Source organism: Sapajus apella, unplaced genomic scaffold (assembly GCF_009761245.1).
Source record: "Sapajus apella isolate SASKATOON/1434 unplaced genomic scaffold, GSC_monkey_1.0 scaffold1, whole genome shotgun sequence".
Lineage (NCBI taxonomy): Eukaryota > Metazoa > Chordata > Mammalia > Primates > Cebidae > Sapajus > Sapajus apella.
Window position 1 is genome coordinate 58,783,079 of NW_022436941.1, and position 16,084 is coordinate 58,799,162.

At 41.5% G+C, this 16,084-nt stretch overlaps 1 protein-coding gene and 1 pseudogene across 4 annotated transcripts in view; one reads left to right on the forward strand and one right to left on the reverse strand.

Annotated features, from left to right (window-relative positions):
• The window catches only part of ACOT12 (acyl-CoA thioesterase 12), a 58,621-nt gene extending 45,471 nt beyond the window's left edge, over window positions 1–13,150 (forward strand). For 3 of the 4 annotated variants that reach the window (XM_032276988.1, XM_032276979.1, XM_032277007.1), the window contains 4 exons: window positions 6,184–6,317; window positions 10,217–10,345; window positions 11,893–12,019; window positions 12,289–13,150. In XM_032276988.1, the coding sequence (XP_032132879.1) occupies window positions 6,184–6,317; window positions 10,217–10,345; window positions 11,893–12,019; window positions 12,289–12,438 (540 nt within the window). In that variant the 3' untranslated portion in view covers window positions 12,439–13,150. The remainder of the gene's footprint in view (window positions 1–6,183; window positions 6,318–10,216; window positions 10,346–11,892; window positions 12,020–12,288) is intronic. The other variant, XM_032276996.1, reaches the window with a different exon arrangement.
• Window positions 7,978–8,559, reverse strand: LOC116550877 (annotated as a pseudogene).
• Window positions 13,151–16,084: the final 2,934 nt, after the last annotated feature.

Below are 16,084 nucleotides of genomic sequence, written 5' to 3' on the forward strand. Positions count from 1 at the left end.
GGAGGCCAAGGCAGGAGGATCCCTTGAGGCCAGGAGTTTGATACCAGCCTGGGAAAAATAATGAGCCCCCATCTCTACAGAAAATTTAAAATTAGCTTGCTGTGGTAGCGGACACTTGTAGTCTTAGCCACCCAGAAGGTTGAGGTGGGAGGATCACTTGAGCCAAGGCATTTCAGCCTCCAGTTGGCTATGATTGCATCATTGCACTCCAGCCTGGGCAATAGAGCAAGACTCTGTCTCTAAGAATAATGAACATTTTATCAGTTAATTATACACTATCTTGTGACATTTCTTCCACAGCTACCTCAAATTAATATTTAAACTTTACATGGAACTTTAACTTTTTACACATGGTCTTCTTCCCCTAAGCACATCGTAAACTTAAGAAAGAAGCCTCGTCTTGCCTTCTTTGTATCTCTCTTATGACCTATGATAGTGTTTTGCATGCCGTCAGGTTTAAAGAGGCATACATCATTTGGATCTTAATTTTGTCTAATTTCAGAGGTTTATTAGGAGACCCTCAGAAGCTCATGCCCACACTAACTAGACTGTAAGCTCTCTGAGGGCCGATCTGCTCACCACTACACCCAGACCATGGGAGCGCCTGGCACTTCAGAGATGCTCACTAATGTCAGCACTTCGGCTCCATTCATATTTCAGCATGCACTGACTTTTATCATCAGTGAAGCAGCAGCTTATGAAATAGGATGACCATATGTCCTGATTTTCCTGGGACAGTTCTGGCTTACACCTGTTATCCCATCATAATTATGAACAGTGTCTTGGTTTGGATGATAAATTATATTGTTACTTTACCTTAAAATCTAAGTATATTCAGGTGCTACTTCATTGATTCTTTCAATGCTGACTGTGACCTCTTCTGAATGTTTTGGTTTTGGTTGTTTCCTTTTATGATCTCTTTGCCCTCATTATTAAATCCCTCAGGGGTCTTCCTTATCCCATTTGGATCCAGTTAAGTTTCTGTCTTTGCCCATTCAGTGATACAGAAACAGGTTTAACTAAACTATTTGTTCCTCCTTCATAAAAGATGCTTCAATATTTTGTTTAATTCTACTAATATAAAATCTGCTTCTTTCATCATTGCTGGCATCTGAGCGTTCATGAGCAGCAGTGGAAAAGAACAAATTCATGTCTGGAATGAAGTGAAAGAACATATTTAGTGAAGTCATAGAATATATTAAAACTTCAGTTCTTTGGGAGGGTGTGGCCTGCAGCATATCCAAGTAAATTTGCTAGTGTCGTAGGACAGCTATCAATGATTAATTCTTAATTTTTGCGTAGATACTTGCTAGAGGGTATTGCATGGTTAAAGAAACATTCTCATGTTATTTCCATTGAATTTCTTCTTTAAAGAGTATACTTATGATAAAAATCTGATTAAAAATGTTTTTGAAGAGTTCTCCTCCTCTCCCACTTTTTACAGCTTATATATTTTTAATTTCAAAATATGACTTTTTTTTTTTCTGTCACCTTGTAGTGGAATGATTGTTACAACACAGTTGCCTGTTAAAAATCATACTTTCTGGCTGGGCACAGTGGCTCACACCTTAATCCCAGCACTTTGGGAGGCCGAGGCAGGTGGATCACTGGAGGTCAGGAGTTCAAGACCAGCCTGACCAACATGGTGAAACCCCGTTTCTACTAAAAATAAAACATTATCCAGGTGTCATGGTGGGTACCTGTAATCTCAGCTGCTTGGGAGGCTTAGGCATGAGAATCACTTGAACCCGGGAGGTGGAGGTTGCAGTGAGCTGAGATCGTGCCACTGCACTCCAGCCTGGGCAACAGAGTGAGACCCTGTATCAAAAATAAAAAATTTTAAAAAAAGAATCATACTTTCCTCAAAGCTGGGTCTGACAGCATCTACTAGCTACTCAGGTACCTGAGGCAGAAGGATTGCTTGAGCCTTGGAGTTTGAGGCCAGCCCGGGCGACATAAAATGACCTTGTCTCTAAAAAAAACAAAACCATGTTTTTTCCAGGTTTTCAATATAAATTGGATGGTAAAAGTCTAAGATTGTAGTATATGTGATGAAATTGGATAGAGCTTATGGTTTTAACTCATTTCATGCTTCATGTATAATGATAGAATTAATTGTAGTAGTAATACAAGGAGCAAAATGTGTATTTTGGAAACATCACACAGGTGAAGAATAATTATAAGGTCGTTTATTAACAAGTGAGAGATTGTAGTGCTAAAACCATAAAAGTCAGCTCTTGGTGGATCACCACATCAGGAGTTCAAGACCAACCTGACCAACATGGTGAAACCCCATCACTGCTAAAAATACAAAAATAAATAAATAGCCAGATGTGATGGCACACACCTGTAGTCCCAGCTACTTGGGAGGCTGAGGCAGGAAAATCGCTTGTACCTGGGAGGTGGAGATTGCAGTGAGCCAAGATCGTGCCACTGCACTCCAGCCTGGGTGATGGAGCTAGACTCCATCTCAAAAGGTTAAAAAAAAAAAAAGTCAGCTCTTACAGGCAATTCCAAGTAAGAGAAGACAGTTATATAGGGAGAACTTCAGAGAGGAGGTCGTTCTTATCTCCTTGAAGATAGTGTCAGGAGTGGATTGCTGAGGGAGAAATAGGGCTTTCTAGGCAGTGGGTAGTTTGAGCCAAGTTCTCCTCGTGAAAATTAGCATTGCGTAGGAGGCTGGCCTGACAGGAGTAGCTTTTTTATCAAAGAAAGACCTGGGGTATACTGGGAAAATTATGGCGAAAGCCAGAATGACACGAACCATGTGAAAACCTTTACACAGGACAGACCCCCAGTATAGGAAATAGAGCTGAGGGGAACTATTCTCATGGAGCTGGGGGAAGGGCTGGGCCCAGAGTTCTGCCTGTCTGACCCCCACCTCCTTGGCCCCTATGGTCATCTCCAGATGCCTCCAAGAAAAATGAAGGCTCCCCTAGGCTTCTGTAAAAACCACTTTTGTCCTTTTTCCCACAGTGTAGTCTCAATAACGTATTTGTTAATAGATGGTGCAAAGTTCTAAAATTTTTAGTTGTTTCCTCTTGTACTGTTTGTTTTTTTTTTGAGACAGAGTCTCACTCTGTTGCCCAGGCTGCAGTACAGTGGTGTGATCTCAGCTCACTGTAACCTCCACCTGCCGGGTTCAAGGGATTTTTGTGCCTCAGCCTCCCGAGCAGTTGGGACTACAGACACGTGCCACCACGCCTGGCTCATTTGTATATTTTCACTAGAGATGGGATTTCACCATGTTGACCAGGCTGGTCTCAAACTCCTGACCTCAGGTGATCCTCCTGCCTAGGCCTCCCACAGTGCGGGGATTACAAGCCCTTTTGTACTATTTGTATAAGACATTCACAATCAAAAAGAGTCTTATTAGAATTAAAAAAATGATATCACTAATAAAATGTTAGCAAGCTCCAGCAGACTTTGAGCCTGCTTGCTTTAAGCTTCATTTCATAGAATAAAATTCTCCAACCCTCAAATGCTAAAGCAAATGTTTGAGCTGGTGTATTAGCTCATCCTCACATTGCTACAAAGAACTACCTGAGACTGGGTAATTTTTAAAGAAAAGAGGTTTAATTGGCTCACGGTTCCACAGACTGCACAGCAAGCATGGCTGGGGAGGGTTCAGAAAACTTACAATCATGGCAGAAGGCGAAGGGGAGGCAGGCACGTCCTGTAGGGCCAGCGCAGGAGGAAGTGAGCGACGCGGGAGGTGCCACATACTTTCAAACAACCAGATCTCATGAGAACTCACTCGCTATCACAAGAACAGCAAGGGGGACATCCACTCCCATGATTCAGCCACCTCCCGCCAGGCCCCTCCTCCAACAGTGGGGATTACAATTCGACATGAGATTTGACTGAGGTCACAAATCCAAACCATATCAGTTGGTTACAAATAAATAAATAAATTGAACCTTTATATTCCCAAGCATGAAAGGTAGTTCATTTTCTTGGAGAATTGTCCCTGGAAAATTTTTTTACTAAGCAAAAATGGGCCTTTCTTAGCAGGGTTTAAAGAGAGCCAAAACTAACTACAGCATTTCCTTGTCTACTTTGTTTGCATCAATATCATTGATCTAGACAGCAGGGCAATGGGGACTTTTCTGCTACCCTCAGCTTCTAGGGGAAAGATCAAAATCGAATTTGCTCATCCAGTACTGTACCTGGCATTGGACAACTTGAGTGAGCTCAGTAAGGGCAGAATTCAGTGGTGGTTATAACTTAGCTTGATGTTTGGTTTGGCTCCAGGATGGGAAGCAGAAGCATGTGGCTGCAACCTGGAAGCAGCTCCCTAGAAAAGTGCTGTATTAGTTTCCTAGGGCTGCTGTAACAGAGGACCACAAACTGGGTAATAGACACAGTAGAAATCTATTGTGTCACAATTCTGGAAGCTGGTAGCCTGAGATCAAGATGTCAGCAGGGTTGCTTCTCTCTGAGCCTATAAGGGAGAATCTGTTCCATGTTTGTCCCCTAGCTTCTGCTGATTTTCTGGTCATCTTCGGCATTCCTTGGACACATCACTGGATCTCCACCTTTGTCATCACATGTGTTCCTTCTGTAAGCATGTCTATGTCCAATGTCCCTTTTTAATAAGGATGTCAGTCATATTGGATAAGGGGCTCATCCTACCACGGTACAACCTCATCTTGACTAATGACATCTGCATGAGTCCTATTTCCATATAAGGTCATGTTCTAAGGTACAGGAGGTTGGAACTACAGCACATGAATTTGGGAGTGGAAGGGTGGAGGCATAATTCAACTCTTAATGAGTGCTCAGTTCAATATTGCCTCCTACTCCATCTCATTCCACCAGAGTAGAACATGGCTGCCCTAAAGCCAGAATAGAACTGGCACTGTGGAGTTCACCCTGGCCACCTGCCCTCAGCTCCTCTGAGATTGTAGATCCCCAGTGGCCCATCCTAGAGCCATTTGCCCACCAAGCACTGGTTACATGTCTGATAAATCTGACAATCTCCCTCGATTTATACCAATGAACCTCCTTCAACTCCCCCTGTGCCAGGGACAAAGTTAGACACGCCCATGCTAAGTAGGGTGAGTCTCACCAGCCACCTGGAGCCCCATCCATAGCTTTCTTTGTGTTTGGTAAGTGCTCATGTCTTCTTTGCAGGCTGGATTTAAAGGGAGGCTTGGAACCCAGTTCAATTGGAAAGGTTAAATGGTAGAAGCAAATAATCACTTGTTTCCTTTCTGACACGCTTGTAGTTAATTTCTCATTTCTTCATTCTCTTATTGATAATATTTATGTTCAAATAAAGGTTTCTCCTTTACAGCCCGATGTTTTCTATCTTGACTCCTGCAGTGAAGTCCCAACCTCATGTTTGTTTGTCTTCTGACAGCTTATTGCCATGGGCCTGGTTATAAGGAGGCAAATTTCAACACTAACTTCAAAGTACCCTGAAAGAGATAAAGAAAATGGGAAGGATAGAAATGTGTTCTTAGCTAAACACACATCTCTGATGATGTCAAAAACACAGTAGAAGAAAAGTTCAGAGTAGCAAGGGATGCATTAATGCTTAAGTGTATGTCAAATGGCCCCCCAAAACATGCCTCCTCTTACCTAAGGAATAATGTGTGTCAGGAAACCAGGAACCAGCCTTTCTAAAGGGTGAGCCAGCCTCTGTGATTCAGAAATGAAAGGATGCTTTGTGCTAAGGAAATATGGTGCTCCGGGGGCCCCGCTGAGAGGCTGAGATGGTTCTAGAGGTGGTTGACTCACTTCCTGGATCCCCTCGGCCCAGTTGAAGACACACCTCACATCCTGGGAAAGTGTCCTAAGCTATAGCCTTGGAGATGAGGTGCTGACCTGCCTGGCAGTCTGGTGACATTCTCGGTAAAGGGTGGGAAACATCACAAAGAGACAAGGAGAGAAGGGCCTAGGTTTTTAAATTTTTCACGAGAAAAAGAACTGTTCAATAATTAAATACCCCACCCTCAAGTCACATATTGTTTAGAGGATACAGGACTATAGCCTCCTGGACAGACTTCTAGACATCCCGGTATTTCAAGAGAAATTGTCATGGGGCTTCGTTTTCATCCAGGAAACAAGATGCCTTAGTTAGTGCAGTAGGTCTGTGACTATATATACATGTGTATGGTTTTTAAAGTAAAAGCATCAATTTTCTTCTGTAATTTAATTTTTGTTGTTATCTTTTAGATAAAAATATACACTCTGGAAGAGCATGATGTTTTGTCTGTTTGGGTTGAAAAGCACGTGGGAAGTCCAGCGCATTTGGCTTATCATCTCTTGTCTGACTTTACAAAGCGACCTTTGTGGGACCCCCATTTTGTGTAAGAACAAATTTAAAAATTTTTCTCAATCAACCTTGACATTATGTAAAAGATGATCTCCATATTGCAGTCCACCTCCATCGACCAATGTGTGACTCATTGTTTTATTAATTAAAGAGCAATTTAAAGGTTTACCCAGGCACAGCACTTTGGGAGGCTGAGGCAGGTGGATAACTGAGCCCAGGAGTTCAAGACCAGCCTGAGCAACACGGTGAAAGACCATCTCTAAAATATCCAAAAATTAGCTGGAAGAGGTGGTTCATGCCTGTAGTCATAGCTACTCAGGAGGCTCAGGTAGGAGGATTGCATGAGTCTGGGAGGTCAAGGCTGCAGTGAGCAAGATCACGCCACTGTACTCTAGCCTGGGTGACACAGGAGACCCTGTCAAAAATTAAAATGAAAACAAATTTGGCTCTGCACAGAATACTACATCAAGTGATACTGAGAGACACAAAACAAAAATTATTATACTCATCACCTATATTGAGTTGACCTGTTTTACCCACATCTATAGTAATTCTACCGGTAACTTAAAGGTTGACATTATTTCCATTTAAGAGTTTCTGATACTTGCCGAGATTGCACAAGCAATAAAGTGATGGAACCCAAATTGGAACCCAAATCTGTCATGCTTTGAATTCTACACTCTTCTACCTTAATATGCAACCTCATTGCTCTTGAGGAAGTGATTAGCCAGTTGTCCTGCCTACAGTATTTCGTTGACAGTTCCTTACTGTCCTGTGAAGCAACCCTCCCTGGTAAGAAGCTAAGAGGGCAAGCTGTGTGAGCCCCGGGGTAAAAGGCCTGCCTGCCTGCTCCCCTCCTGATGATGTCGCTGCTCTCATTAGCCTACATCTCCTACTCCTGCCCCTCCCTGTCTCCTGCATCCCTAATCCAATCTCTTCCACTCCCTGACCCTTTCCTGGAACACAGTACAGAGCTGTGCACACTGCCAACGGCACTGATGGGGTCCAACTGCACTGAGGCCCAGCCGCCTTGGCTATGGCACCCCACTGGGCTTCACGGCCACCTTGTTGACACGGAAGGGTTGGTGAGATGGGCTTCCTATTATGTAAGGCATTTCCTAATCTTGACAAGATAGAGGCTCATCTTTAAATTTTCTAAAGCTCACTGTGATAGAGTTTTAGAAGTACCATGTAATAGATCATTTAATACCACTAAAGTGAAACATCTCTTGGGTCATGTGTTACATTTGCACAGATGCTAGAGTTGAAATGGGAGGAGTTCCCTCATCCTCCTCATACGGCCTGCTACAGGGGTGTGTCTTGTCTCTTCAGTTTTGCTCAAACCCCTAGGGGTATCATGCAGACACTCAGGTTGTGGGGAGCATTTTTGGGCCCCAACCCCACAGCAGCATCTAGGGTTGAGTGTTTCTGGCTCCCAAAGCCCCAGTGGGCATGTGTTACGGTGCGCTCTTTAAGTTTTGCTGTCTGCAAGCAGCTTCTGTTAATCAGTTCAGTTAGACGCTCTGCCTTATGGCAAGGAGAGAGGGCTTTTTGTATCCTGGATTCTTTTTTTTAAGTCTTTATTTCCTAATCATAAACTTAACTCTGCAATCCAGCTAGTCATGGAAGGGAACAAGGAAAACATGGAAACCAAAGGGAACTGCAGCAAGAGCACAGATTCTTAGATACTGCAAGCAAATGGGTGGAGGGGTGCTCTCCTGAGCTACAGAAGGAATGGTCTGGTGGTTAAGATAAAACACAAGTCAAATTCATTACAGTTGTCCACAGTCAGCAAAGGTGATCTTGCTGGTCTTGCCATTCCTGGACCCAGAGCGCTCCATGGCCTCCACGATATTCATGCCTTCACCTTGCCAAAGACCACATGCTTCCCATCCAACCACTCAGTCTTGGCAGTGCAGATGAAAAACTGGGAACCGTTTGTGTTGGGTCCAGCATTTGCCATGGACAAGATGCCACGACCTGAATGCTATAGGATGAAGTTCTCGTCATCAAATTTCTCCCCGTAGATGGACTTGCCACCAGTGCCATTATGGCGTGTGAAGTCACCACCCTGACACATAAACCCTGACATAATTCTGTGAAAGCAGGAACCCTTATAAACAAATCCTTTCTCTCCAGTGCTCAGAGCACGAAAGTTTTCTGCTGTCTTTAGAAAGTTGTCTGCAAACAGTTCGAACGAAATGCAGCCCAAGGGCTCGCCGTCAACGGCAACATCAAAGAACACGGTGAGGTTGACCATGGCTGATACTACAAGGCTCCAGGCAACAGTGGCATCTGCAAAGCGCTCCGGATCCTGGATTGTTGCCTTAGTGTACCGGAAAAAATGGATCACATGTGGCCTTGGAAGATAGGTGCAAGGTTTTATTAAGTGGGGGAAGTTGTTCTTAGTGAGATGGATGGGGAGCGGGAAGGTGGTCTTCTCCTGGAGTCCAGCCGCCCAGACACCAGACTTTCCTCTGACTATGCCCAACAGAATTCCACGTCTTTCCACCATCGATGGTTGCCAGCATCTGCTGATGTCTGTCAGTGTGTTCCTTTGTTTCTCTCAACATCCAGCCACTTTGTCTGTGCCTGCTAGGGTCTCAGGTTTCTTACGGGCACAGGATGTGGAGCGTGGTGGGCCAAAAGGTAACTTTTTGGGTGTGAGAACAGAAATGCCTGTCCTCATTTAGGTCCATGGGCACAGGCCCAAAGATGGAGCCCTCACCAGGGACCCTGCCCTTCTCTACCCAATACTTCCCATATCAGAAGGATACATCATAGTTAATGCTATCATAATAAATCATTCTGAGAGAAGAGGAACACTTCTCAATTTTCTTGCATCAACTTAGTAGATACTCTACCAGTACAAAGCTTTTAGGAAGAACAATGCCTAAACTTTGGTGTTAATGCTTTAAAAATGTTTTCCCGCTATTCTCTATGTCACTTGACATTCCAGCCAAATTGAAGTTGAATGAATGGGGGAATGGATGAATTAATCCTAATTCAACTAACTTTTCTTGTACAACTACTATGATTCAGGTGCCAGGTGTTTTCATTGACTCTTTGCTATAACCCCATGTATCATTATCTAAATTTTATAGATGAAAAAATAAAATGACTTGCTTAACGCAACTTACATAGCAAGTAAGTGGCACTCTGGGAGTCAAAAGAAAGTTGTTTTACTCCAAAGTTAGTGCTGTTTCCAGTATACCACGTTTCTTTATCTAACAATCCTTCTTGGACTAACTAGATAATTTTCCAGTCTTCACAATGTTTTTACTTGATTCTAGAGAAAAATAATTTTATGTAAAACAACTCAATGCCTTTCACTGAAGTATTGAGAATTATGAATTTGAAGTCAGACAGCCACCATCCTCTGTCTATCACATGCAGAATTATTCCTTCTCATCAAAGGGCTCTTGTGTTTTTTGTCTGTTTGTTGAGGGTTTCTTTTTGTTTCTTCTTTGTTTGTTTTTGAGATAGGATCTCACCCAGGCAGGAGTACAGTGGCACAATCATGGATCACTGCAGCCTCAACTTCTCAGGCTCAAGTGATCCTTCCACCTCAGCCTCCCAAATAGCTGGGACTATAGGCATGCATCGCCACACCCAGCTAATTAAAAAAAAATTTTTTTTGTAAAGATGGGGTTTTGCAAGATTGCCCAGGCTGGTCCTGAACTCCTGGCCTCAAGTGATCCTCCCACCTCGACCTCCCAAGGTGTTAGGATTACAGGCATGGGCCATTGTGCCCAGCCTCAAAGAGTTCTTCTAAAAGTAGACTTGAGCAATGATGCTAGCTCTTATGAGGATGATTAGGTGAGCTGAAGGCGCAAATATGGACACCAATAGTGAGATTAGGTAAGCAAATGAGGGAAGTGAATGCCTTAGCAGGTAGAAAGTATACCCTTTTTCACTGTTCTATATACACAGGTCCTGTGAAGTCATAGACTGGGTGAGTGAAGATGATCAGCTATATTATATCACCTGTCCTATAGTAAATGATGACAAACCCAAAGACGTGGTAGTACTCGTATCACGAAGAAAACCTCTCAAAGATGGGTAAGTACACGTAGTTCAAGTGTTCTATCAATATTTCATAGTATATGATAGAAATTAACTGTTGACGTGAAAATAAGGAAGTTTGTTTAGATAGTTCTACTCCTCAGTTATGTTCATTTGAATTGTACGTAGATAAATCTTTAGCTATTATTTTAAAAATTAACAATCATCTATTAAGTGTCAGCTGTGTGCAAAGCACAAGGCCAGAATCCTAAAGTAGTTCTTTTTCCTATGTAGATGTAAAACTGATACTCAGTAAACCTTTGAAACATTCCATGATTAGTAAAAATGCAGTGGAAGCCAAGTAAAACACCGGGAATTGGTTTAGAATTCATAGAAGCTTGGCTGTGTTAGACATCCCCCATGGCTGGCCGGCAGCTGGGGCTGTCGATCAGAATACCCAATGCACATGGTTTTTCCATGTGCATTGAACTGCTCAGAGCATGGCATCTAGCTTCTAAGAGGAAGTGTCCCAAATAACCCCACACGCATATGGGCATTAACAGATATTCAGTGTCATATCATTTATTATGTCAAAAAATATTAGAAACAAATGGAAAATACATCTTATAAATTATGGTAGATCCATCCTACAAAGTCTCGTACCATCATTAAAACGGGTGAAGCAGCTATAGTGGCACAGATAGAGAAACACCTCCAAAGATTATTGCTAGATGAAAAATCAAATTGTAGATTGATGTTTGTAAAATGATATTTATGTAAAAAGTTTTGTGTACATTTGCTTATGTAAGTGTCATTCATTTATTTTAAAAAGGCTAGAGGGCCACGCAGTAAAATGTAGTGGTCACTTCTAGGGTAGAGAATAGGATGAGAGTGCAATTGGACTGGAGGAAGATTTTTATTTTCTAGCCTACAGGGTTCTCTATTGTTTGGGAGTTTTTCTTTTAACAACAATGGATATTTTTTAATTTTTTAAAAATTTTAATATTATTATTATTTGAAACACAGTTTTGCTCTTGTTGTCCAGGCTGGAGAGCAATGGCATAATCTCAACTCACCGCAACCTCTGCCTCCCAGGTTCAAGCAATTCTCCTGCCTCAGCCTCCCAAGAAGCTGGGCTTACAGGCATGCATGAGCATGCATGCCTGTAATTTTGTATTTTTGGTAGAGACCAGGTTTCTCCATGTTCATCAAGCTGGTCTTGAACTCCTGACCTCAGGTGATCAGCCCACCCTGACCTCCCAAAGTTCTGGGATTATAGGCATGAGCCACTGTGCCCGGCCTGTTTTTTAATTTAAAAAGGAAAGGAGGCTGAAATTACCACCCTGTAGGGCACAATAAAACTTCAGTTTGGAGGTTGACTCCAGCATCGTGGAGTTACACAAAGTATTGTGTATGCAGAAAACACTACTTCCTACCTTGAATGTAGCCCAGAGAGTGTTTACTGATGAGACCAGTCATCCAGAAGATCTGGGCCTTCCTGGTTTCACTTCTACCTGTATAAATTAATTGGGTTAGCGATAGGGATTTATTTTCCAACAACTATGATAAATTCTCACAAGAACTTAGAAAGTGTCTTCTTTCAGTAGCACTTACACAGTGGCAGTGAAGTCGGTCATGTTGCCATCTGTCCCCCCGTCTCCACAGTACATCAGAAGTGAAATCATATGTGCTGGATTTCTCATCCATGCTATTGACAGCAATTCGTGCATTGTAAGTTTGATGAAACATCTGCAGATTAATTGGCTCCTCCAGATAGAGAAAAATCTCTTAATTTATCTAGATGTGTTAATTAACTGTAATTTTGTGATTTGTGTCCACACTATGGGAATCCTAAGGTCATCCTTTTGGATCATCTACTTCAGAAGGTCCCCTGAAGGTTAGGGTCTTAGCTGCCCCTAATCCAGCAAGACTCAGATCCTTGCTTAAAAAAGCTCCAAGTCAATGAGAAATTAAAATATTGTACTTTCTTTTTGAAACAGGTATCTTACTTTAACCATGTTTCTGCTAGCATCCTTCCTTACTTTGCTGGAAATCTTGGTGGCTGGTCAAAATCCATTGAAGAAACAGCAGCCTCTTGTATACGGTTCTTAGAGAATCCTCCTGATGATGGGTTTATAAGCACATTTTAAATGGTCAACTTTCAATTACTGCTAATTTAATTTCCCACTTTTAATTCCAAACAACCTTAGCCTGACTTTGTCAAGCTTTGGGGCCACAACATAATTTGATGTCAGCCTAAGCAAACTGCAGTGAAGAAGAAGTTAAAAAACAAAATGCATCTTAAGTGAAGTTCCAGTGATTTGGATTAGCATTAAAAGAGCTTTAAAATTCTGTTTTAAGTCATCTGTGGCTCTGCCTCTTCAGGGGTACCGATACTGGAAAACTGCCTGTATGCAATACTATGTGTTCTATAAAATGGCATGAATTTAGTTTAAATCATCATAAACATTTTTAGGTTACAGAGGTGAAACATGTGTTCTGTGTGAAATTTCAAAAAAAATTATAAAATCTAAAATGATGATTTGCTAAGTTGACTCATTGATAAATGCATAGCATTTTTCCTTGCGCAGCGGGTGTCTATATGTCAGGAGCATTTGACAAGATGTATTATACAGTCTAGAGATTTAAATTAGGGAGACATTAAAACATAATGGAATCCAATCAATTTTAGTAATAAGAACAACTTTAGTAGTGTCATTTAACATATATTCCAGGTGGCTGACCAATTTAGTATCTATTGCTCTATATACACACACAAGTACCTGCAAAATGTAATATTACAGGAAAAGAATATTGACTGAGCTCTCTTTCATAACTATTACATTAGCACTTTATTCTGTAGACTTCAACATTCATTATTCCACTCTGTCTGTGATTTGTCTTAACTCGTAAGACAAGCTAGAATATGTCAAGCTAGCCCCCTTTAAAGGACACGTTTTAAAAGTTGAAGGAGTCTCCATTATTGGTTGGAGCACTTAACAAGTTAGATGCATCCTGCTGTTAGTTTGCTAAAGTTCTACCTCTGCTCCCCCTACCTACCCTCACCCATCTATTCACACAAGATGAGCCTGGTTATAATTATTTTTATTTTTCCTGTGCCAACAAGTTGTCATTTACATGAACTTTGGACCGTTCTGCAATTTTATACATTAACATATATATAAGAGGAGTGGATATGTGGATTAAAATAATTATATATTCCAGAAGTAGAAATGTTTTTGAGAATATTTTTACATTTCAGAAAAGTCAACGAAGTTAGTAATGAAGGGGTTACATTAAAACTTCAGATCTCGCCTACAATTGAGACACTTCCAAATGCTGTCTGTCTAGCCTAGGTCTTTGAGTTTATGTTTTTTGAAGCTTTTTCCTGCATAGTAATGGAAAGATTGTGAAGTTAAAGGAGTAGAGTGATGACAGCTGGATGACTCTGAGACGTAAAGATGTTGTCCGTGCTACTTTACCACAGAGGCCTAATCTACGATTCTCCAATATGTGCCATTAAATAGCACTAGCCACATGTGCTATTTAATTAAAGTGAAATAAATTTCAAAAATCAATTCACCCACCATCCTAGCCCCATTTCAAGTATTATTAGTCACCTGTGGTTAGGGGCTACCATATTGGACAATACAGATATAAAATATTTCCATGATCACAGGGGATTCTTTAAATGGAGCTGTTCTATTCAGTTTGTCCCAGTTTTCTAATAATGGAGACAGGTCCTGTTTTCCCGTTTTCACCTATCTTAGTGCCAAAGAGTCCTTTCTACCCTTTTTGATATATTTCACTTCGATATTTCTGAACAAAAACACAGGACTCATCCACTTGGCTCTTTCTGGGATTATTTGGCCTATCCTGAATTGAAGAGCTCATTTTAAGGACCACTGGACTTTAGAGATGCTAAATGAGCATGGCAGGAAGATAAGATAGCAATGCATTTAGGCTCTCCTTAGGAGATTTCAAAAAGTTTGAAGTCTATTATCCGAAACAATGCCAAAATTAACTAAGGCATTCCAGTTTTAAACTTTAACAATAGCTCTTAAGTTTGCATTTCCCTTTTTATTAGGAATATGCTTACTCTTTTATTCATTCAGATATTTACTGAGAACTTACTTTGTGCTAGACACATCTTAGGCACTTCAGGTTCAGCAAGAAACAGAAGCATCCTGATCATATCACACATAAAATTAACATAGAATATTAGAAGATATGTCATAAGGAAAAATTAAGCAGGGTAAAGATGAAGAGTGCTGGGGAAGGGCTGGGGGTGGTGGTTGATATTTTAAGTGAGTGGTCAGTGTAGGCTTCCTTGAGGGACATTTGAGCAAAAGCCTGCAAGCAGAGAGGGAGTGAGCTGAGGATCTCTGCATGTAGCATGCTTCTTACAGGACTAGCAAAGGCAAAGTCCCTAAGCAGGGAGTGTTTCTGGCACATTCTAGGAAAGCAAAGAAGCTGGTGAGACTTAACAGAGTGAGAGAAAATTAAAGACAGCTGAATTAAAGACCGTCTTCCCCTACTGTCTTTGGTGCCCAGGCTTTAAGCAAATGAGATTGCTTTAAGGGTAAGCAGCTAAGCTGGCTCATCAGCAGCCCCCTGGAGACTAAGAACAGAGGAAACCTAGAAAAATGTAGTCACACTGTTTTTTTTCGAGTGTCAAAGTATCCTTAATGGACACTCAAAATTCCATGCTGTTTTTTGATGGTAAGGGTTTTCAAGTGCTTCTAACAGGACCGAAAGCTTTTTGATTAAGAAAGGAAGCTTGTCCGGGTGAAGTGGCTCACGCCTGTAATCCCAGCACTTTGGGAGGCCAAGGCAGGCCGATCACGGGGTCCAGAGTTCAAGACCACCAGCCTGACCAACATGGTGAAACCCCGTCTCTACTAAAAATACAAAAATTAGCCGAGTGTGTTGGTGCGCGCCTCTAATCCTAGCTGCTCTGGAGGCTGAAGCAGGAGAATCGCTTGAACCTGGGAGGAGGAGGTTGCAGTGAGCCAAGATTGCGCCATTGCACTCCAGCCTGGGCAAAGGAGTGAGACTCCGTCTCAAAACCAAAAAAAAAAAAGGGGGGGAGCTCATTTCTATTTTTCCTGGTTTTAGTGCAGCCTAGTTACTAATCTGCATTCAGTTTTTCTATTATGTTTGCTTTAGAAAAAAATCTAGAGAAAGAAAATGTGAAAATGGATCAGAATATAGTTTACCCTGTACTCAAACATCTATAGGAAATCATCAATTTTAATAAATGATGAAAAGAAACCAGTATACACACACATACACACACACACATAATCACATGGTTTTATCTGTATTTCTTATTATACATTCAGAAATAAGCTTGGAAATTTTTATTGGCATGGTTATAAGGATAGTCTTGAAAATATATGTTGATACTATCATATTTGGGATTATGTTAAAAGAAAATATGTATTGAAAACATACATATAAAGAAGTTTTGTGGCTTAGAGGAAATTACTAAAATAAGAACTATTACGTTTGTTCATGATTTAGTCCCCCTTTCCAAAGTATTATAACTATGGGGACAGCAGCTCACCATGAGCCTTGGGTGGTGTTGCCCATTCTTGCTGAGTGTGCCAGGCTATAGGACTAACCTGTCTCCCAATTCTGAGCAGTTTCTTTAGCTAGTCCCAAAGACAAACAAGTAGGTCAATGTCACCACAGCATGACTTCATGCCAGCTGCCTGCTACAGTGATTGCTACTTGCTCAAAAAGTTCTGGGACTTGGGTTCCTCAGCAGGGACACAAACTCAATATGTCTGT